Genomic DNA, 24,386 nt, shown 5'->3' on the forward strand with positions numbered 1-24,386 from the left:
CACAAAATAGCTGTGGGCAAAATTCTGAATATTTCAGATACTTCCTCCATCATTCACACTGATAAGATGAAATCCACACCGTGGATACCAAACCAGTGCGTGTTGAATCTAAATGTCAGGAAGTGCTTACTGTTCACAGAGACTGGTTCTAAGGATCCTGGTGCATACCAAACACCTGGGCTGCTCTGAGTAGAGGTCCTAGATGGAAAATGAATGGCTCATGAAAGGAGCCAGAGAGGGAACCGAGGCCCTGACAGAGTGCTCACCAAGTCACTCAACAAATATTTGTGGAGGGTCTACCATGGGCCAGGTACATGGAAACAACACAGATGAAGTCCCAGTCCTCATGAAGTAGGGAGAGACAGACAACAGATAATGAAACATTAAACATGACGTTGCTGCTATGAAGAAAAATAACTCAGCATAAAGGAGATAAAGAGTGACAGGGGAAGGTGTATTTTAGATAACGTGGCCTGGGAAGGTCTTTCTGATAATGTGACATTTGAGTAATGAGGTGAGGGAGGAGTGTTTCAGGGGAGGGATGGTGAGGAGGAGAGGCTTGGGAGGGAATGAGGCTGCAGAGGTTGCCAGGGGCCAGGCCATGTGAGGCCACTGGGTCCTGGAAAGAGGTTCTGGATAGTCACAGTAGTCAATATCACTGTCATTGGGACAATTTCATCCATAATAACGAGAAATTAGGCACAAACTTTCTTGAGATTTTTCATTTTTTAATGAACAATCTGGTGTAGGACAGCGTTCAGTCATATTTCTAATAATTTTCAAGAGATTGTTCAGATTCCTGTATAAGCTTCTCTCTCTCTTTCTCTGTCTCTCCAACCTCCTCTCTATCTCTACTTCTGTCCCTCTCCCTCTCCCCATCTCAATCCCTATCTCCATCTCAATCTCTTACCCTTAGGGAACATTGTTTCCTGAAATCTGCTCCTCTCTGTCTCCACAGTGGAAGAACAATCAGGAGAGCTCGTCATATCATAGAACTTGTACAGCATAAGTCATGATTTTGAAACGTATTTTTAATAGTGGTTTGACAAATAAAACCACTTGGATTTCAAACTATACTACAAAGTTATAGTAATCGAAACAGTATGGTACTGGCACAAAAACAGACACACAGATCAATGAAACAGAATCAAAAGTCACACATATATGGACAATTAATTTATAACAAAGAAGCAAAGAACATACAATGGAGAAAGTCTTTTCAATAAATGATGCTGGGAAAATTGGACAGCCATATGCAAAAGAATGAATCTAGACCACTGACTTACGCCATACACAAAATTTAACTCAAAATGGATTAAAGACTTGAGTGTAAGACTCGAAACCATAAAATTCCTACAAGAAAACACAGGTGGTAAACTCATTGATGTCAGTCTTCACCACATTTTTGTGGATCTGACTCCAAAGGCAAGGGAAACAAAAGTAAAAATAAACAAATAGGACTACATCAAACTAAAAAGCTTCTGCACGATGAAGGAAACCATCATCAAAATGAAAAGGCAACCCACTGAATGGGAGAAGATATTTGCAAATAATATATCCAATAAGGGGTTAATATTAAAAACATATAAAGAACCCATACGGCTCAACAACAACAAAAAACAACCTGATTAAAAAATGGGCAGAGGGTCTGAATAGATATTTTTCCAACAAAGACATACAGATGGCCAACAGGCACATGAAAAGATGTCCCACATCACTAATTATTAGGGAAATACAAATCAAAACCACAATGACACACCATCTCACACCTGTTAGAATGGCTATTATCAAAAAGACAAAGAGGGCTTCCCTGGTGGCGCAGTGGTTGAGAGTCCGCCTGCCGATGCAGGGGACGCTGGTTCGTGCCCCGGTCTGGGAGGATCCCACATGCCGTGGAGCAGCTGGGCCCGTGAGCCATGGCCGCTGAGCCTGCGCGTCCGGAGCCTGTGCTCCGCAACGGGAGAGGCCACAGCAGTGAGAGGCCCGCGTACCACAAAAAAAAAAAAAAAAAAAAAGACAAAGAATTACAAATGTTGGAAAGGATGTGGAAAAAAGGGAACACTTGTACACTTTTGGTGGGACTGTAAATTGGTACAGCCACTATGACAAACAGTATGGAGATTCCTCAAAAAATTAAGAATAGAACTATCAATATGCCCCAGCCATACCACTTCTGGGTATTTATCTGAAGAACATGAAACACTCATTGGAAAAGATATATGTACCCCTATGTTCATTGAAGCATTATTTACAAGGGCCAAGACATGAAAACAACCTAAATGCCCATTGGTGGATGAATGGATAAAGAAGATGTGACATATATACACAATGGAATACTACTCAGCCATGGAAAGGAATGGAATCCTGACATTTTCAACGACATGAATGGACCTTGAAGGTGTTATGCTAAGTAAAATAAGTCAGACAGAGAAAGACAAATACCATATGCTTTCACTCACATATGGAATCTAAAAAAACAAAACAAACACACAAAATAAAACAAAGAAAACCTCATAGATACAGAGATCAGATTAATGGTTACCAGAGGTGAAGGGCGTCAACTGCATGGTGATGGATGGTAGCTAGACTAGTTGTGGTGATCACTTTGTAGTGTATACAGATATTGATTATAATGTTCTACACCTGAAACTTATTTTTTTAAAAAAGAAAACAAACCATTCTTAACAGTGGTTTGACAAATAAAATCACTTTGGAGGCCAGTGACAATAAGCCAAATATAAAAAGGATAAAGTATTATTGATCCAGAGTTAAGTACTGACAAGAGATTCCCCCTAAAAGACTGCTTTGGTATCTATCAGTAATTCTCATTAGGACTGTATTAACTCAAATACTGAAGGGAATCATTTATTTTCTGCTTGCTTCCTCTCATTTCAAAAATAATCGGAGGGTCACAGGACAAGACTTATCATCATGATGATGGTATATCTCAAATTATATGGGATGGTCTTGATTTTAGTTATTTTGTCCCATATCTTTGGGAACAACTTATCAAATTTTAGGTTCAGGAGAGCCACTATACCTATAGTTGAAATCTGTTTTTTGGTTCCAGTCCAGTTCAAACATATTGAGAAACTGAACCCAATTAAACTTTTATTAGACTAGTCTAATAAAAAAAATTGAGCTGCAAGTTAAACATGGTGGAAATGACTTTTCCTGAAGTCACCTTTAAATGCTTACTTTAAAAGGATGAAAGTGCTGATGGGTTTTCTGTATGTCACTTCCTCTATAAAGTCTTTCCTCCATGGTCCTCTGTCCTTTGCAAAACAGCTTGCCCTCCCCATCTTGGATCCGGGTGTCTATGACAGCAGCTCAGCACCATCACTAAGCATGTATGTCTGGTCATCTGCCCCTCTCTCTCCAATGGCCAGCCTCCTGCAGGACCCTTTGGTTTGTCTCTGAGCTTCCGATTCTTAACACAGTGCCTGACATGGTATCAACAATACTCAATCAGTGTTTATTCACTAGAAATAATGAATAAAGGTATAAATTAGTTGTATTTCAAAGTGAGATTTATTTGGTGCAAAAATGGGGATTTAAGTCTCTTCCTTTAGGTATATTTATTTGCATTGAAATAAAAGTTTGGATATCAATGAAGATTTTATTAGTACACATATGCCCTTTTGAAACAAATTTTGTGTTTGTGGGTTTGATAACACAATGTGTTTGGTTTTAAACTATATTTAAACTGTATTTGGTCTTAAATCATTTAATTGTATTAAAAGAAATCCCATCAGATAACTATTTCCAACTATCGCGCCAAGCCCCAAGGATGAAAGGTGAAGGCCTACCCTCTGTTTTGCACATGGTTTAAGAGCCTGAGGGTCAACTCCAGCACAGCTCCCAGCTTTACTGACTGTTTCAGTCTGGAAGGATGGGATTATTCCCCAATAGGAGAGCAAGTAGAGCAAAGAGGAGTTTGGGGACTCCTAAAGAGCAGGAGTGAAGGCTGCCCTGGCCAGAGCCCCAGGTCATTTCCTGTTTGGTAAAATGTACATCAAACTAGGGCATCATTTCCTTCAGGTAACACTTGCCTGCACAGGTGGATTTCCATCGTTCAATACCTTAAATTGTGTGATTACGTGCTCATGAGCCAGTCAAACACCTCTGAAGCTTTTCCCATTGTGGGTTTAATGTAGCGTATGCATAATCTTCGCTGTATTAATATTCACTGCATATTCTTTGATTGTGTGTCACAAAATGATAGAAAGAAAGGTGCTGTGTACATTCATTTAAAGCAGACATGGCTCCTGCCTTCAAAGGCCTTTCCATATGGTGGGGACACAGATAACAACCAAACAATGCCACAAGTACATGACTGTAAACAGAGATAAGTGCTCCGAAGGAAAAGCACAGAAAACACAAAAATGTGCAGCACAGTCATGATTTAGTTGGGGCTGCAAGTCAGAGAAGGTGTCTTTGAGGAAGAACAATTAAAACTGAGGTTTGAAGGATGAGTAGAATAAACAAAACAATGTGTGTGCGTATGTGTGTGTGTGCGTGTGTGTGTGTGTGTGTGTGTGTGTGTGTACATGTCCCTATGCATGTCATCACAGGCAGAAGTCAGAAGCAACTGCATATGCAATGGCCCCAGGTTAGAAGACAGGATGAAATTAAACACTGAAAGGTCGGTGCTGTTGAAATAAAGGGAGCAAAGGGGAGAGGAATATGAAATGTGGCTGAAAACACAGTAAGGGGTCAGACCAGGCAGACAGTTGTAGGCCTCATGCAGGATTTTGGTGTTTTCCCAGGAACAACAGGAAGTCAGAAGTCACTGCGGAGTTTCAAGAAGAGTGAAATGGTAAGGACTGTGTTTTTAAAAAGGAATATTCTGGCTGCACAGAAAAAGATTTAGAGGGGAGCGGAAAAACCTATTATGATACAAATTTAGTAGTAGAAAAAAGGTGACGGAGGTTTGGGCGAGGATAACAACAGCAGAGGTGGTGTGAAGTGGTCCAAGTCAAGACATGCTTTGAGGACAGAGTCAACAGGACTTCCAGATGGGTTGGATTTGGCGGATGAGAAAATGATTACAATCACAGGTAGCTTCTAAGTTTCTGGCCTGGGCAACTGTAGGGCTTGTAGAGACATTGACTGAGGGGGATCCAGTGACTGAGATCAGGTCTGGAGAAAGATGGAAAAGTATTCAGCTCGGGGCATGTTGAGTTCAGGGCCAGCTGTCAGGTAGGCAATGTGATCAATGAGCAGGGCATTCAGAGAAGAATAAATATGGACGAGTAAAATAAATACGAGTCATCAGCATCTGGATGGCAACTGACGTGTGGGTGTTGCAGAGATCATCTAGGAAAAAGTATAAAGAAAAAGAGAAGAGGAGGTCTTATGACAATGCCTTGAGGAATACCCACATGAAAGGAGGATAATCTGGCCCGAGAAGCCAAACAGCAGTCAGGAGATGGGAAGAAGACAAGAGAAGAGAAAGTTTCAGCGAGAGCGTGGTGAAAACTGTTGAATGCTGCTGAGAGGTCACCGAAGATGAAGACTGACATAGGCCCATCAAACTGATCTACACTGGGGTCCATCAATGGGGCAAAAGTCAGATTGGAGTGTGTAGTGTAGTGAGTGGGGTGGAAAGGAAGGGAGACCGTGAGTGAAGGCAACTTCTTGGAGTCGTTTAGCTTACAGGAGAGGAAAGTGACAGTAGGTAGAGGGGGATGTTTGCTCAAGGGGGAGCATTTTGTTTCAAATACGGGAAACTTGAGCCCAAATACTAATAAGAAGAGCCCAGTAGAAAGAGAGAAGCTGTAGACAAAGAAAAAAATAGAAGGGGAGTTGAGGTCCCTGACATGGCAGAAGGCACTGGGGTTGAGAGCACAATTGGTGAGGTCGGCTCTGGAAGAGACACCTTCTCTACTGTAACAAGAAGGAGTAGAGGGTGGGTACAGATGCAGGATGGTGTGCAGGTTTGGCAGCAGAGCAGGAAACTGAGGAAGTTCTCCTCAACTTGTATATGTAGTCATTAATTGTAAAAATATATGTGTGCTTAGGGGCTTGTCATCAAAGATACGTTGCTATTATTAAACTAATTATAGCAAAATTTTACTTAAAGGAAAATCCCTCATTGTACAGTTTTATTTTGCTTTGGCTTGTTTAATGACTAGTCTTTTAATTCTATGTTTCGTCATACAGATTTCTCCAGTTTTTTAAAAGTCAGGTTAGTTGAGGTTAAATTTACAGATGGTAAAATTTTAAATTTACCCTTTCTAGGTGTGTAGTACTATGACTTTTGACAAATGCGTATACTTACGTAACCACCACTAAAATCATGATATAGAATATTTCAGTCACTCTTAATACCTCCCTTGTTTCTTTTTCACAGTTTCTTCCCCTACCCGCAACCTCGGCAAATATCACCCCCCCTCCCCCTGCCACACACACACACTGTGCTCAGTCCCTCTAGGTAGCTTTGTTTATGTGGTCTGCTTCATCTTAGAATGGTGCCTTTTTCCTCCTGACATCCTTTCAGGCTTCATTGGCTTGCTCAGTGAGTGATATCTGCAATGGCTTCCCCCATTCCTACATAACGATTTAGCTTTTCATTATCATAGATTATGAGCAAATACTGTATTAAACCATGTGTGATAAATTGATATTAGATTTAAAAACATGGAGCTGAAAGTGAGCATAGATAGCATTTAGTCATAAGATAGCATTTACACATAAAAGAGCCATTAAAAACTAACATGATTAGAATTAAAAGTATAATTAATGTTTTACAATTCTCAGTGTCCATTTGTTCTTTCCACTAATACACTCTTTTATTCTCTGTTTTATATATACATATGTGTGTGTATAAATGTGCGTGTGTGCATATATCTTATTTTCCCAATAAAACTGTAAATCCTTGGAATTATTTGCTGTATCCTATATTACTAACCCCCCCCAAAACACCTATTAAAATGATTAGCATCCAGTAGGTACTCAATAAATTCAGTTTGAAGGATTAACTGATTTATAAAGATTAACTAAAGGAAATAAGTTAGAGACAGACCAATACTGTATGAACTTACTTATGTGTACAAAATTAAATGTTGAACTCAGAGAGTAGATCAGTGGTTGCCAGGGACTGGGGGGCGGGGGAAATAGGGAGATGGAGGTCAAAGGGTACAGACTTCCAGTTTTAAGATGAATACACTCTGAGGACCTAATGTACAGCATGGTGACTATAGTTACCAATACTGTATCGTATTCTGGAACACTGCCTACAGGGTAGATGTTAAACGTTCTCATCACACACAGAAACACACAGTTACATAAGCAACTATGTGAGGTGATGGAGGCATTAACTAACCTTACCGTGGTAATTATTTCACAATATATACCTACATTAAATCATCACACCGTACTCTTTAAACTTACACCATGTTATATGTCAATTATATCTCAATAAAGCCGGGAGATAAAAGAGAAAAGCAAAGCAAAGGATCGAGATGCTTGTAAATTTACTTTGGGCAAACCTGAGCCCATGAGATCCAATTCAGTTCCGTCTCAGAAAGAAAATGTTGCTGTGCAGAAAATATTCTACTCATTTAGACTTGGGCCAGGAAATAAAGCTTCCATCCTAGCCAGAGGCCTAAGGGATTTTTTTAAAGGAAGAACGAGATATGTGTTTAGAGAATCAATCAGAATTAAATCTTCACCCAAGAAGTTTTGTATAAACATTAACTTGGCTATACAGCCTCCATCCAGCTGTCTCTTTTCAAATTTTACACAGGCAAAAAAAAAAAAAAAAAAAAAAAAAGATGTAAACTAAAAATATCCCAATAACTGGAGGCTGACATCTGAAATCCTCTTCAGTTGAAGCATCCAAGTCAATGCAACAAATATTTACATTAAGAACTGAAATTCTGGGAAATAGTTCAAAAAATTTGATAGGGCTAGGTATTAACAGACATCTCCAAACTGTCCAATGCATACTACATAGAATATATTATCTATTAAATATCTGCTTTCTGATGTCCTTCGCAGAATCCCTGAGAGGAATGTCTTCATGCCATGCCAGTCAGCATAAGCCCAGGAATCAGCAGCACAGACAAGTAGACAAGGCTAGAACATTTCTGCCACTCTGTCCTGCCAAGCTGTGGGACTCTTCCTCTCTGCTACACTATCTCCCTCCCACCCTTGCCATCCGGGAGTCTGGGCGCAATGGGAGGACTGAAGCTCATTCACATTCCTGAGTAAATGTCCAGGGGCCCCAGAAGACAAAGAAGCACAGACGATATGAAATGCCAGAGCCACATTAGGGGCAAATTTTAACTTATCTCTTTTACTTTAACATGATAAAGCACTCTTAAATCTGATGAATTTTAAGTTGTACCAATATTGATCTAGCTAATTATGCCAAAACATAAATGCAACTATAATATAACAAAAACAATAACAAAAAACCACATTCTCTGAATAATCCTCACCATCAGCATGAACAAGCACCAAGGTTACTGGATTGTGAAACTCTACGCTTGGCTTTGGCAGGGTGAATGCAGTTTGCAGCGTGAGCTCTCCCCAGCTGCTGGTCAGAAACCATTAATGAGATGTAATGCAATATAGTGCTCTTATACTGACAGCAGAGAAGCGACTTCATTGCAAATTGCTGAAGTTCACTTACTAGCACATAAACTAATTTTACATGATTCCTGAGCTCAAAATTAATCATCACTATCTCTGCAGTCTCATGTTTTATTCATCTCTCCTCATAATACTTATATGTTGCATCATAATTACTTGTGCTCATGTCTGTCACTGCCACTAACTTGTGAACCGATTGAGAGCTGGATCTAGGTTTTGCTCATCTTTGTGCTCCTTTCAGGGCCCAGGATAGAGTTGTGTGAATAGTAGATGAATAATAAACATTTAATGAGTGAACCAATTGTCCAGAAAAACTAATGGCAACCCTACATACTGTCTGTATAGAATCTGTTCCAATTGACATTTGTATATTTGTTATCTGTGGATCAAAGGAAACCAATCCAAAATCTAACCATCTGTCAGTATTTTAGATCTGCTGTCACAATTTTATTTCTCATGATTCTACCCCGAAACTCCTGTGACTGGCAAATTTGCTTGTCAGTAACTTTTAGATAGAAACATCTGTTTATATAATAAATGGCAAGTTAGTAAAAGAGGTAATGTAAACATAATACAATATTAAATATCATAAAGAAGTTATAACAAAATGTGCTTATTATTGTTTCTTATTCTTCACAGAATTTTTCTTTTTGTGAAAGTATAGTCTGTGGTAGTCTCTTTAAGAGAGGATGTAGCATGGTAAATTTTCTGTCTGAAAGCTTGTACGTCTGAAAAGTGGCTTTACTTCACCTTCACCTTTGAATATTAATTTGGCTAGATACAAAAATCTCCATTCATAGTCCTTTTTTGTTTTGTTTTGTTTCAGCACTAGAAGTTCTTGTTTCCAGAGTTGTTGATGAGAAGTCTTCTCTAAAGCAGATTCTTGGTTGTTAATAATTTTCTTCTCGGATAACTCTTAGGATTATTTTCTATCTGGTGACGTTCTAAAAATTTTCTACAACATTATTATACTACTCAGCATATGGTAACCCTTTCATTCTGAAGTCCTATGTCTTTTTGTTCTTTTTTTTTTTTTAGTTCCAAGAAATAGGTTTTCTTTCTTTAACTATTGGCTCCCCTAAATTATCTCTATTTCTTCTCCATAAATTCTGTTTTCTTACATGTTGACAAATCTAGAGCTATTCTCTACGATTCTTTTCTTTAAACTTTCTTTTTTTACCCTTTTACCTTATACTCTGGAAGAATCCCTTAGCCCCCACCTTCCTGGTTCACTAATTTGCCCCTCTGTGTTTACATTCTGCTATTTGGCCATCATTAAGTTCTTAATGGCAACAAGTACATTGTTTTCATTTTCAAGATCTCCTCTTGATCCTGTTATTGTTCCATGGATGGAATGCCATGTTTTATATCTCCACTTTTCTTGCTTAGTTCTGAAGCCCTCCAAGCTGTAAATGCTTGCTCTTGGCTTTTTCCATGTTGGCTGTCCTCATATTTCTAGTCACTCCCAACTGTGAGCTCACATTTCCTAGACTCTAAGCTCTCTCAGCTTGGGCAGCCAGTCTTAGGTGAGGGACTGAAGCAGCTGTGGGTGCCTGTGCTCCCTACTGTTTTCAGTGAGAACAGGAGATGGGCAGAGCTGGAGACAGCAGCTGGTCTCTAGAGCTTATGCAGTCCCTCTTTGTCCTGGGCATCATCAGCTACCTGGGGTCCTTCCCTATTTCCCCATCCTAAACACTGACCTAAACACTGCGGGGAGAAAGGAAGAAGGGAGTACACAGGGGTTCATAGGAACAAACTCCTCCCACTACAAGAGCTCTACCAACCCTCCGTGGCTGTTCCCAGCCCTCTCCTGCTCCAGGGTGCCACCACTTCTAGACATGGGACCTTGGTGGTGCTGCACCATGACTTGGTCTATCCTTTTCTCTTGCCCATCGCAATCCCACTGTTCAGTCTCCCAGGAATTCCTTGAAGCTTCTAATCCCTTATTAAGTTTACTTCTTATTCTTGGGTGTGGCTAGAGATTCAGATGTTTCTTTATATCAGTTCTAAAGCCCCCCAATCTGGAGGGAACCTGCGGCATATTTTTGCACATTCTGACATTTTGAACCACAACATTCAGAATCTTACCCTTAAACGGAGCCTTCTGAGCAACATAGAGTACACAGGAATTAGAGAAAACACTGTTACTTATTTGATATGTTGGTCATTTCCCTGTTTGCTTTTAGATCCAATTTCCACTTTTCCCTTGTTTGACTCTGCATCACAGGAAACTACACTCCCTGACTCTTTGAACAACTGGCTTTTGGGTAAGTTGTTCAGCCAGTGGGAGGCACTGGTGGAGACTGGAAGGGGAGGTGAGGGAGAAGCCAGGCCTCCCTGCCGGGATGATGCCTCGACAGCACCCATGGCTCTCCAGAGGCCTCAGCTTCCATTCTGTCGGGCAGCGTTCATCTTGTCCAGCTCCTGCTGGCTGGCACTAGTCTCTGGCCTTGGTAACACAACCTTCTACCGATGTCCCTCCAGTCCTAGGGGCGTAGGACCTCCTCCTGCTGCTCTGATCTCTGGGGTGCTGCAGCACCTCATAGAACCATCTCCTGGGCAACAAATTTCCTATATTAAATTCCTGCTGTTGAGAGGCCTAGAATGGTTTTGTTTTCCTGGTTGGATTCTGATTTGAAGATCAAAGTTCTGAAGAGACTTCTTCAAAAATAATATTGGGTAAGTCCTTTCTCTGAGGGGAAGGGAGCACCATAGTAAAGGAATTTTAAACTTGGGTTTCTCAATATCTAAGATATCCCAAGTTATTTCAAGGAGTGACATGAAATCCTCTAAAATGTGAAATTTGGCAGTACATTTCACCTTAATTGCATATATGCCACAAAGCGGTTTTGTAAGGAAAGCCTTAGGGGCCTATCATATTATTAAACACAGTGTTCTAGAATCAGGAAGTGCTATCCTAGAGGAGGAAGGCTTTGAGTATAACAGAAACCTTGCCTAAGGCTTCTCAAGCTTCACACCTACCTTCAGGGGGAGCCATGAGCTTGTTTAAAGAAAATACTCTCATCATCTGTTACCGTTTTCTCTGTTGAGAGAGGGTTATGTGAAATGACAGAAAACCTTAAAAAAAAATCTTGTGTAGCTTTGTTATTCTGAAATAGAGAATACCAGTGCCTTCTAAGCCTAGTCCGTTATGATCACTCCACAGTGCTTAATAAGCAGCACAGAAACAACTAGAGAGCCCGCCACTGTGGCCCGTGATCAGAGAGAGAACGAGAGCCACGCTGTGCCCCTGGTATGCCATATGGCTGCAAATCTAAAGGCTCTGAAAGATGCCACGCTTGTAGGAAGCCCTGAATACCTGCTTTCATTTCCATCTTGAGTGTTTGAACTGTAATATATGGACCATCTATTTATTAAAGGAGAGAGCTTACTTTGGCATGGGATAAATTGGTGCTTGCAGCAAGATGCTGTTTAATACAAGGGACGTTTCTTGAATTCCTTTCAGATCTGAGATCCACAGCTTAAGAGTGTTTGGTGTATACATTTAAAAACTGCACGACTATTATACAACCTCTTTTCTTCAGCTGGCATGAGAAGGATATTCCCATCCTCTCTATGCTCTGTTCTTTACTTCCTCAAAGCTGAGGAGGCAAAAACCCTGCCAGCCTTATCCAGCTTTTCATGGAAAGCCGCCACTCTTAACTGGCGCCTAAATGCAATTTCAGACCGTCCCAGGAGAACTTCGTTCTTTGAGGTGAATTCATAATATTAGGGCCAACAAAGAAGTTAACACAAACTTGAACGGTTAAAGAAAAAGAAAAAGTCTGCAGTCTTACTGAAGGAGCTCTGCTTCTGTGAGTGCCTCTGTCCTCTGCTCCCCAGTGACAATGGCCAGTTCATCCTTCAGTTCCTGGATTTCCTTTTGTAGGCGTATAATCATCTGCAAACGGCAAGGCAGGAGCGTAAATGTCAACTCCTCACTGAGGGGAACTATGTGACAGAGAACCATACATCTTTTAAAATTATGAACAAAAATGTACAGAGGATGATATAAAAGGCACTCTTGTACTTAGCACCCAGCTTTGTTAAATCTTAACATTTTGTCAAAATAGTTCTAGGATTTTTCTTAACAAATAAGACATTACTGATGGAACTGGTATCCCTTATTCCTGTTCCCCTTCTGTCCTTCCTGGAGTGATTGCTGTCCTGCATTTAGTGGGTAGCATTTCCCTGCATGTTTTATACATTTACTCCATATGTACAGATGTGACTGTAAACGATGTATGATATCATCTTGCATGCCTTACACTTTATGTAAATGTTGCCATACTGCATGTAACTGCAACTTGCTTTTTTTTTCCCCTCACACTATGTTTTTGAGATTATTTATATTGCTTCATGTGGCTCTAGTTCATGAATTTTCATGGACATATAGTATTTCAGTAAAGGAATGTATCACAATTTACGTATCTATGTCTCCTGTTGAGGGACATTCAGGAGTTTTACTTTTGCGATTACAAAGAGTGTTGCTGTAAACATTATAAGTCTCTGGGCATGTGTGGGAGAGTTTCCCTGTAGTGTGCACCTAGAACTGTGTGGAGGTAGAGTGAGTGCACCCCCTTATTATATATTGCCAAACTGCTCTTCAGAATGGATGCATAAATTCATATTCTCAGCAGCTACATATGTAAGTTCCTGTTTCCCCACATTTTTGTCATTTTGTATGTAGTATTGCCAGACACTTTAATCTTGCCTATCTAGGTGGGTGTAAAATGGTCTCTTATCTAGTTCTAATTTAGAACTAGTATTTTCATGATTATTAGTGAGGTCGATCATCTTTGTGTATGCATACTGGCTGTTTGGGTTTCCTCTTCTGTGAATTATTTATTCACCATCTTGCCCATGTTTCAGTTGAGTTGTTTTTCTTTTCCTTATTAATTTACAGGTTTCTTTATATATTCGGGATGTGAACCCTTTGTTAGTTGTATGCAATGCACATGTTTTCTCCCAATCTATGTAATATTTTTCACTCTGTGGTGTTCTTTTTGTTAAATGAAAGTTTTAAATTTCAATATAATTTCATTATCAACTTCTTTTGTTTTGAGCTTTATATTTGTGTCTTCTTTAAGAAAATCTATTTTACCTAAAGCCATAGCAATGTTTTCCTATATGCTCTTATAAAAGTTTTAAAGTTTTGCTTTTTACATTTAGGTTGATTGGTTTTATTTTGTAGGAAGTGTGAGATATGGATCTAATTTTAATTTTTTTATGGCTAACCATGCAAGATTTGCTATTATAATTCTGTTATATATTTCCACATGTAACTTGTGTCTTTTTCTGGGCTACTGGTTAAAAACATTTGTCTACTTGACTATATGTATGGTAATACTACACTGTTTTAATTACTATATCTTAAAAAATTTTGGGCATCTAGATAGAATAAGCCCCTTCCATCTTGTTCTCTTCCAAAATAGACTTCACTATTCCTGATCATTTGCTCTTTCATATAAATTTTAGATTTGGCTTGTAAAATTCTACCAAAGGCCCTCCTCAAATTTTAACTGGAAATAAATTTGAGTAAAAGGTTAATTTGATAAGACATTAAAGTAATGCTATGAATCATTACATCCATGAACATGGTATAGCTTTCTGATTCCTTTCAATACTAATCTGTATATGTCTTTAATTAGATTTTATTCCTATAATTTTAAAGTTTTTGTTACTATTATAAACGGAATTTTTATAAAATTGCATTTTCTAATTATTGGCTTTTGATATATAGGAAGGCAATTCATTTTTATGAATGGATTAATTTTCTGAATATTATTTTGGTTATCTGTTTACTTGTTATTAAACACTCTTAGATATTCTATATGAGCAATCAAATTGTCCACAAGTAATGACAGGTATTCTTCTTATCAAATCCTCATAAATTAAAAAAAAAGTCTCTTTCCTAAGAACCTCCAAGTATAGTGCTTAAGACATACTTGTCTTATTCCTTCTAACGTTTCAACTTTAAAATGTTTGCTGTAGTTTTTGGTTGATACCCTTAATCATTCTAAGGATGTTCACTTATATTCATAGTTTGATGAGTCTTTTCAAACTATGGATGAATGTTTAATGTTATCAAACACTTTTTCTGCATCTAGTGATGTGATCATTTCATTTTTTCTTTTAATTGTGAATGTGATGAATCACCTTAATTCATGTGATTTTACTTTTTAGTATGAACTACTTCAGATATACAAAAAGGTATAAATAATACCATGTACCTACTACTTAACTTAAGAAATAAAACATTACAGACTCTTGTGAACGCCCATCCCATAGAGTCTTCCCTAAATTTGGTGTTTATTTTTCCCATTCAGTTGTGTTTTGGGTAGTTTTGAGGACAACTTTTCAACTGTCACTTGTGCTTCAGAAAAGCTCTGTACATAAAATAATGAACAGTAATATCAGTTTTTAGAAGCAATTATAAAGGAGATGAGGAAACAACACTTGTCAATTACCAGATAATTCTGCACCAGGAAGACCTCAACATTTGTTCAATTAGCTATTAGTTTTTGACTCCTGATTTGTCGTTTCTTTAAATCTCTCACAGACTTACATCTAACACACGATAATGTTCATCTTTGTTCAAATTCCTCAAGTTCCTTCAAAGAAAAGTCTCTCTAGCCAAATTTGAAGGGAAAAAAATAACCTCAATGTCTAATATGTTTATTTTCCTTCAGTTATGAAGTAATTTTTGTCTTCAGGCTAATAGTACATTCCTATCTTTCTCATTCTGCACAGTAATATTACAGGGCTGCTGGCAGGGTAGGAACAGCAGAAGAATTCATCCTAGGAGTTCAGTTCCATTTGACTTAGGCCTTTGAATTGTGTCTCCTTTTTCCAGTGGAGGTACCCTGTGGTGCTGACCAGGGACTGGACTGGAAAGGGATCCTGCCTCACCCACTGGTTTCTCCAGAAGAGAATGCTGTCAGGGGAGCTCGGGCTCCCTGAGGCAAGTAGGACAAAACAGTCAGCCCCATTATTCTTTTGTCCTTCTTTTCCTCTACCCTTCAATGGAATGATTTCAGGGAAGGAAGGGCAAACACTCAAGAGGAAGTAATTAATATGGGTAACAGTGAACTTGAGATTTTCTTGTTTGGAATTTGAGAAATTTGTAAATGAAGCACTGTTGGTAAGATTTCACATCTTTTTTATAACGCATACCACTAAGCTTACACCAGCTTATTTTCTAGAGAAAAAAAAAATTTTTTTTAAAGGTGACTGATTTGCAAAGTAATATAATCTTAATTTTGGAGTTTTACAAAACTGAAATATTTTATTTCAACATTTCCAATGTTGACAGGAGTTAATTCCTTGTTGTATTTTATTTGAAGACTAACAAAATAGAGAAAAGAAAAAATATCTGCATTTATAATGAGTAGCTGAATCATGTAACTTGCAAATATTTTTCCTTTAAAAAAAGAACTTTGATAAAGAAGAATTCATTTTTATAAAACTAGAGGCTTGGCCATTTTTCCATGGATCAAACCAACTATTAACTTTTAAAAATCTCTAGAATAAGTAACAGAACAGTCATGCAAAATACTATTCTATTTAATAACCATTAGGACTTCTTTTTCTCGATAAGCTTTTATAAAAGATGGTCTATAATTATTGTCTTTAGAAAGTTAAGCTGACTTTTTTTTTTGAAAGGCTACGACCTGCCTACAAATATAACTGTGTATGATTCTGTGTATGTCCCCAGGACTCACTGTGCCCCTAACTGATGGAGTAAAGGGGGCTGTAGGTAAGAGAACAGGCCCTGGCGTCAGACTGTCTGTGTCTGAATCCTGCTCTGCTACCAATCAGCACTGTTACTCAGATCAGATCACTGAATATTTCTGCGTTTCAGTTTTGTCATCTGTAAAGTAGAGGAAGACACGGCATCTACTCATGAGGCTGTTGTGAGAATTAAATGATTTAACACGTTTCCAGTATTTAGAACGTTGCCTGGTTACGGAGAGTGAGTGTCTCCCAAAATTTAACTAATCTTTGATATACTTTGATTTTTTTTAACATAGTTAAAAGTTGCTTACCAATCTGGGATCGATTTCTTCATTAAGAACAGCTTCATTCTTTATGAGTGCCACTCGTTGTGCAAATCTACAGGTAGATATAGATTCCTAAGAATGCAAGATAAGTCCTTAAAGTGTTATGGCATAGAGAGATAAAACAATTTCTGTTCACAGGAAAAACGTGTACACCTAGAGTGATGTGCATAAAATACAACGAGGAAACATGCTTCCAAATTAGGAAGGCTTGGCTTTCCCTGGAACATTATTTTTCATTAAAATTTTGTTTGGGCTTAATATAATGACTGATGCCCAAAGTGTGGAAGATCCTGAGGTCCTAAGTGACAACTGGTATGTGCTTTTCAACTACTGATTTGTCAAACCAGAACCACATACACAAACCAGAATCATAGGAGGTACCACAATCCATAAGCATCAAAGGGTAAAAAATAAATATTTTTAACAGGCGCAAAAGAGAAGCTTTTCAAGGCATCTTACAATGCACTGGGGCTTGGCCTTGTTTGGGGAGGCACCCTGCAGCTTCCTGTTTTCCTCTCTTAGAGAAAGTCTGAGTCCCAAACATTAAACTGAAATGCATGAAACATCAGCTGGCTCTAAAGCAACCCAGGAGAGCCATTTGGCAGCCAAACCCTGCCAAGGTGTCCTGGGTGCTGTGCCCAGGGACACGTCTAGGGACACACCTTGGAGATGTCTCCAAGGCACCTAAGCAATCAGGAGCAAAACGGATCAGGAGAAGCTGATGGGTCTCCTCCCTCACGTCTCTGGCAGGTCTTCCAAAATTTGTGTATGAGGTTTTCTGCAAACCATCCCGTGCTATGTGAAGTCAGTTCTCAAATTGGGGGAATTACAATTCTGGCAAATAACCCAAAGCTATGAACTCTGGTGGGTCTTCACCTCTGAAGGCATACCCTAACCCAGTTGAAAAGATGGAAACCCACCCAGGACCCTCAACTCCGTCTCACAAACTAGCATAAAAACTCAGACTGAGATCTCCAGAAAGAAGAAGCAACATACGTCGATATTCCTTTTCTCTAAAGAGAGGGTGGCAATCATGGTCGTCATGCAGTTCCCTCCCAGGCTGTCTCTCAGGACACTGGTCATCATGGAGTTACGATATGGAATGTGTGAGCGGTGCTTTTCTGAGAGGGCAATGATGACCTGTGGTGGAGGGGAAAAAGAATAGCGTTAACTTAGCAGAAAATGCACACCGGACAAACTGAGCTGCGACGGCAACAAGGATACAAAATGCAGTGACCCCCAAAACTTGGGCTCAGAATAAATACCTTAAAATATTCAGTACATAACAGTGAAGATGGAATGAAGCAAATATAGTAAAAACATACCATGATGAACCCTGTCATTTTTGGATAGATGATACAACTTGTGCAGAATTGGATACATTTTTATTCTGTTTTCAGTCACTGAGAAATTTATATAAAAACTCAAGAGTAAATCATGCCAAATTTTTTAAAATCCTACCAAAATTGGTCTGCATGCCTCATCTTCAAGGTAAAAGAGGCAGAACAATAAATAAGAACCACAAGAGGCAACAGGCCCTAGATTCTGGGGCCAGATTGTCCAGGTCCAGATTCTAGCCATACCAGGGCATGCCACTCACCATCTCTGCCTCAGTCTCCTCATCTGTAAAACTGGGAAAAGACAGTATCTACCTATGAGTAGTTGGGATGATTAGAAGAGTTAAAATGTGCAAATTACTTTGAGTAGAACTAGCCCGTAATAAGTGCTGTATATGTTTGCTTTCACTGTAAGTGATGGGGGAAGTGCACCTTGGTTCAACTAGAGCCTGCTCATCTTGCTCCTTAGCAGTCTTACGTACTTAGTAGGAAGGTGGTAGATGGATGGATGGGAGATGGATGAAGGGCTGCTGTGGGCTGTCCCCAAGGGGAGCCACCAGGGGTTCAGGGTTTTCTGGGGAAGATGAATCCAGTGCCAGGACGCCCACTGCAAAGCATCAGGAATAAGTCACCCACAGATGTGACATGTGACTTCAGGGGCATCACAAGGCCCTGGCTCCTGAAAATACTTTCAACACCTGCCATTGTTCTAGTCTTCCCTCTTCCCAGCTGTGTAATTCCCATCATCAGAACTTTTTCTACTCCTTTAGTTTACAAAATAAGATGGGAACATTGTTTTTGAAGGCCGTTTTTAGCAAAATCATGTAACGATACCACCGGTCTTGCTTTAAGCTAATGACCCACAGGTTTTACTATAAACCAGAAATCCTGTGAGATTCTCTCAAAAACCACTTTTCCACTCTCAGAAATGGGCCTTCGCACCTTATCCTCTTGTTTCAAACATCTACCCAGCCTCCTCTCTCCACCTTCAATCTGAGCCGATGGCCACACACTCTTCTTCTAGGTGTAAGCGGTCTACCTGCCCCGTCCCTCAATCCCCCACACATTCCACTCTTCCTGTGGTTACTGTCCTGCTCCTGCCCAAGTCCAGCCCTGTGTCCCCTCCCTCTTCTCCTCTTACCTACTTCGCTCCTATAATTAACCCCTCTCTTTGCATTAATTTCTCTCTCTCACCGGAATCACTCCCATTCTGCAAGCCCACAACAGTACTAAACTAAGTTGGCTCTTGCCAAGGTCATCAGCAACCCCCCTGAACCAAAAGCACTGACTGCTCTCTTACTAGACCTCTGATCTGAGTACGGCATCAACATAGGTATTCATTGCCTCCTTCAGGAAATGCTTTAGTCACTTGGTAATCAGGACATCACACTTTTCTGGGTTTTATCTTTCCCTAAAAACTAGATAATGAATACTTGCTTTTCTTCTTCCCAAATTATATCTGTTGAAGTGCTCCAAGGCTCAGTCCCGGATCCTCTCCTCTTTCTTATCTACACTGTCTCTCTGTGTAATCTCATCCAATCCCCTGGCTTTAAATACATCCATATCCTATCCGAATGTCTCCCCAATTTACAGCATCAGCCTCAACCTCTTCCCTGAGCTACTATCCCTGAGGCAACTCTGCATCTCCACCTGGATGTCTGTTCCTGACTGTCTCTCCCCTCTGCCCCCAAGCCTGATTCTTTCTCAGGCTTTACCCATCATTACTGATAGTGCCACCATCCACCAAGTGGCTCAGTCCAAAACCCTAGGCAACGTTCCTGAATTCCTCTCACCTCCAACATCCAATTTCCATTAGGTTTATCTACAAAACATACCCATAATTGGATCACTTTTTCCCACCTCGTTTGCCACCGCTCCAGTTCGAGGCACCATTTTCCCTTCCTTGGATAACTGCTCTCAAGGCTCTGAATCAGTCTCCTTGTTTCTCCTTTTGCCCACCCATGGTCTCCTCTCTGCATGGCAGGCAGAGAAACCTTTACAAAAATGTAAGTTACATCAAGTCACTGCCCTGCTTACAACCTCCCGATGCACTTGGTATAATGACCCAACCCCTGTGTGATCTGGTTCCTGTCTACCTATCCAACCTCATCTCCCACGGTGCTTTCGTGGCCCACACTGGCCTTGCTGTTGCTTCACCATGCCAAGCTTAGCCCCACATCGCAGCCTTTGACCTTGTTTCTTTTACCTAGGATGCTCTTGCCCCAGATTTTCTTACAGCATCCTGCTTCTCATCAATCAAATCTTTGCTCAAGTTTTATTTCCTCACAAGGGCTTTCCCTGAACCCCCTATCAAAAGTAACACCCCGATATCCAGGCTTTAACTCTATTTTATTTTTCTTCTGGTACTCACCACTATTGGAAATTTTATTTATTTACTTGTTTGTTACCTGCTTCCCTATGAGAGTTTCTGCTCCACAAGGCAGAAACAAAGGACTTTGTTTCTCTTGCTCGTGGCTCCATCGCCACTGCCAAGAACAGCACCCGACACCCGGTACATGTGGCAGAAACTGAGTTGTCTCCCTCAGCTCTCATGATAGTCCCCATACTACTTCTGCTTCCTGAAAAATTACATTTCCTAGTCTCTCTTACAGCTCACGGTCTGCATGAGACCTAGCTCCATCAAGCAAACACCCTGTGTGGGATTGGAGGTGACTGATGAGAGGTGGTGGTCATAAGGAGGAAGACTGCATTTGTAGGTGGGTGGCAAAGGCAACTGGTTTTTTTGAGGCAGCTACAGGGAAGTTTCTGGAATCTAGGACTTAATGTCCTAAGTGCCCAGTGGGGATAACAGTGGCGTTTTACAGAGCAGTTCAGTGGTGTGATTAGAAGTGTCTCTTGGCTGGGACTTTCCCAGTGGTCCAGTGGTTAAGACTTCACCTTCCAATGCAGGGAGTGAGGGTTCGATCCCTGGTCGGGGAGCTAAGATCCCACATGGCTCGCGGCCAAAAACACCAAACACATAAAGCAGAAGCAATACTGGAACAAATTCAATAAAGACTTTAAAAGATGGTCCACATCAAAAAGATCTTGAGAAAAAAAAGAAGTGTATCTTGGTTGTTCTGCTCCTAGCTGGGTAGTACTCAAGCCCAGTTTTCTAATTTTTCTTGAGATTCTTTATGTTTAATAAACTCTATGCTGCTTAAATTAGCTAGAATCGATTTCCCAATTTGCAGCTAAAAAATCTGATTAATACAACATATGCTCAACACTTTTTTGTTAAATGAATATGAATAAATGAGTGATTGGATTAATTAGTTTTACCTAGGAAGGCAGTGGGAGGGTCATTAGTAGTGAACGAGATTTGGGAGAACTAAGCTTCAATGTAACTGGGAAGAAAGTGAGAAATATGGTGGACCCGATCACTTTGAAGACTTGTAGCACAATAAACGCAGTTCTAGGCCATTTCCTTTTCCTTTTTTTTTTTTGGCTGTGTTGGGTCTTCGTTGCTGTGCACAGGCTTTTCTCTAGTTGCGGTGAGGGGGGGCTACTCTTCGTTGCAGTGCGCATACTTCTCATTGCGGTGGCTTCTCTTGTTGCGGAGCATGGGCTCTAGGCATGCAGGCTTCAGTAGTTGTGGCTCACGGGCTCTAGAGGGCAGGCTCAGTAGCTGTGGCGCACGGGCTTAGTTGCTCCGCGGAATGTGGGATCTTCCCGGACCGGGGCACGAACCCGTGTCCCCTGCACTGGCAGGCGGATTCTTAACCACTGAGCCACCAGGGAAGTCCTAGGCCATTTCTTTATAAGCGGGTCCTGAGCAGGTACCCTCCCAGCTCTAGAGGACTTTAGGAATACCATAATAAGCCCAGACCCCTTGGACAGAAACGGATCTTCAGAGTGACTTAGAAACGGCCAGTATTTGAGAGAGAGGCAGAAGTAAATTATTCTTCGTGGTGCTGCTTTGGGTTCTCTACACTGGGCAGAAACCAAATGATCTGAATGGCACAGGGTGAGGAGGTGTTCATACAACCTGGATTTTTTTAGTGTCTACTTCCATTTTGGATTTCATGTACAAATACAATAACACGTTCCTGAAGACATTCTTTAAGCAACAAAGGGTGGAACCCCACATTACACTTAATAGTATCTCCACGTACTGAGAAACTATGCCTGAAATCAATAACTCAGTTTACTACTTCATTCATTAAAGAGAATTTCTTTTAAAGAACTCAGATGTCCATGGAAGATTATCCCCTGAGAACTGACGACAATTTGGACAACTAGCCCCGCACCACCAATTTTTTCTCCTGAACGCAACACATTCAGTGGAAGCCAAGTGGAAAGTAACACTCTGAAAAAGTCCCACTCATGTTGGATAACTGGCTGGGGTGACCCTGATTCTGATTTCTGGAGAAGGAGAGAGCAAACACTCTCTGCTCCCAGTGGATTCTCACTTAACATTTGGGCTGACAAAGACCCGGGGTCACCCAAGGAGCACTCCGTGAGGCTTATGGCTGGAACAAGTATGCATGGTCCCTTCCTTTTCCTCCATGGACCCGATTTCTCGGGTCAAGATGTACCCTGTTATTGTGGCTTGAAATGTTTTTGAGGAGACTCTTTGGAAAAAGTACTACATACACAAGGAAAACTCCAAAACCAACAGCACTCTGGCCAATAGAAATTTATTTGCTTCTGAGCACAATAAGGTGCATTCAACTCAGAACGGCTGTGCCCTGTGAGCAGGTGTAGGGTCTCACAATTATGGCCAGAGGGCCATTACAATTCGCATGGAATTTCTATAACCCTAATGTGGGCTAATTCATGGAAGAAAGGCTACCAAACTGTCTTTTCCTAGTCCATCTCCATCTTATATATTCAAACTGAGACAGAGAAGATGTCTCAGTTTGATTATATTATGGACATCTACATGAATTTCTATTACAGCATTTATCTTACTGCATTCTAAGTATTTGTTTGTATGCTTTGCTCTTTCACTGGATGACACGGTAGCACAGGCTTTCTCAATTATACATCGATCCCCATTGCCTAACGTAACTTGTAGCACCCAGTGGACACTCAATCACAATTTGTTGAATGAATGAGTGAATGAATGAATGAAGCTATTTAAACTAAACTGTGTTATACTTCCAGTCGCAAAGGCCCATAATAAAGTACTTCATAAAGAAAATATGTTGGGCTTCCCTGGTGGCGCAGTGGTTGAGAGTCTGCCTGCCGATGCAGGGGACACGGGTTCGTGCCCCGGTCCGGGAAGATCCCACATGCCATAGAGTGGCTGGGCCCGTGAGCCATGGCCACTGAGCCTGCGCGTCCGGAGCCTGTGCTCCGAGGCGGGAGCGGCCACAACGGTGAGAGGCCCGCGTACCGCAAAAAAAAAAAAAATTTATAAAAGTCCTTGAATTCTGTTATTTCATCAACAGTATCTGCTCACTCTTTTTACTATTCTCCTTCCTAGGTACTCTTCGGTTCCCTCTCACTTATGTCTTTCTGTGTAAAATTCCAATAGTTCTCTACTATCCACAACTTTTTCTCTAGCAGCTGCTCCTAGCTTTACTCAATCTCACATACTCATGTCCACACACTGCAGTCTTCCATATTTATGTTCTTCTTTCCTCTCATACTGATCTTCTCCTTCTCCTCCTCTCTCCATTATTTTATGCCATAACCTCCATGAAGACCCTTGCACAGCAGTGTAAAGAGCTAACGGCTGCAGTGATGCAGTGGGCATCTATGAAACAGATAAGTTACATTCGGAGAGCCAAAGGTCAATGACACGTGAATGTCACTGAGACCCTGGGTGAATCCATCGCGCAGATGGAGCTAAGGGCTGACAGACTCCCAGTTCTCACTGCTTGACATGCCCTGACCCCATCCTGGCTGGGCTCACTCCTACACATTCCTCAGATCTCTGCTTAACATCAGTCCTGAGAGAACTTTCATTAACTCTCCCTTCCTCAGTCTAAGTCCAATCCCCCACACTCTCCTTGCCCCTTGGACTTGCTCTGCAGTCTCCCATCGGGATTACAGCCACGTACTTAATGAATACTTATTCAGTGCATGTCTCCCTCCACTGGACCATGAGACCTTCGGGGCAGGGGCTGTTTCTGTTTCATTCAGCGCTGTGGTCCAGGGCCCAGCACAGTCCTCAGCACATTACTGCTCCTTATAAGTATCTGTTAAATAAATAAACTAGCTATATAGAAAACCAAATGCCACATAGCCACCAAGACTGCTCACATGAGGCTGATGTTACCAGAATTTTGAAGAGAAGAAATGTAGGGAGAGGAATAGTTTTAATGACAAGTAACAGCTTGCAAAGGTTGTGTAGAATGAAGAAAAAGAAAAGATAAGGAGCAGAATGTTTTTCTTGAGTGATTACAATTGGTGGAAATTTTGATTCAACTAACAA

At 40.6% G+C, this 24,386-nt stretch overlaps 1 protein-coding gene across 1 annotated transcript in view; it reads right to left on the reverse strand.

The window, feature by feature from the left end:
* The window catches only part of KIF6 (kinesin family member 6), a 387,990-nt gene that overhangs the window by 222,143 nt on the left and 141,461 nt on the right, over window positions 1-24,386 (reverse strand). The window contains exons 8-10 of the mRNA XM_027127150.1: window positions 17,661-17,804; window positions 16,650-16,736; window positions 12,399-12,502 (exon numbers count right to left, since the gene is read on the reverse strand). Of these exons, the coding sequence (XP_026982951.1) occupies window positions 12,399-12,502; window positions 16,650-16,736; window positions 17,661-17,804 (335 nt within the window). The remainder of the gene's footprint in view (window positions 1-12,398; window positions 12,503-16,649; window positions 16,737-17,660; window positions 17,805-24,386) is intronic.

This window comes from Aethalodelphis obliquidens, unplaced genomic scaffold (genome assembly GCF_003676395.1).
Source record: "Aethalodelphis obliquidens isolate GAN/ISIS:26980383/991018 unplaced genomic scaffold, ASM367639v1 scaffold31, whole genome shotgun sequence".
NCBI lineage: Eukaryota > Metazoa > Chordata > Mammalia > Artiodactyla > Delphinidae > Aethalodelphis > Aethalodelphis obliquidens.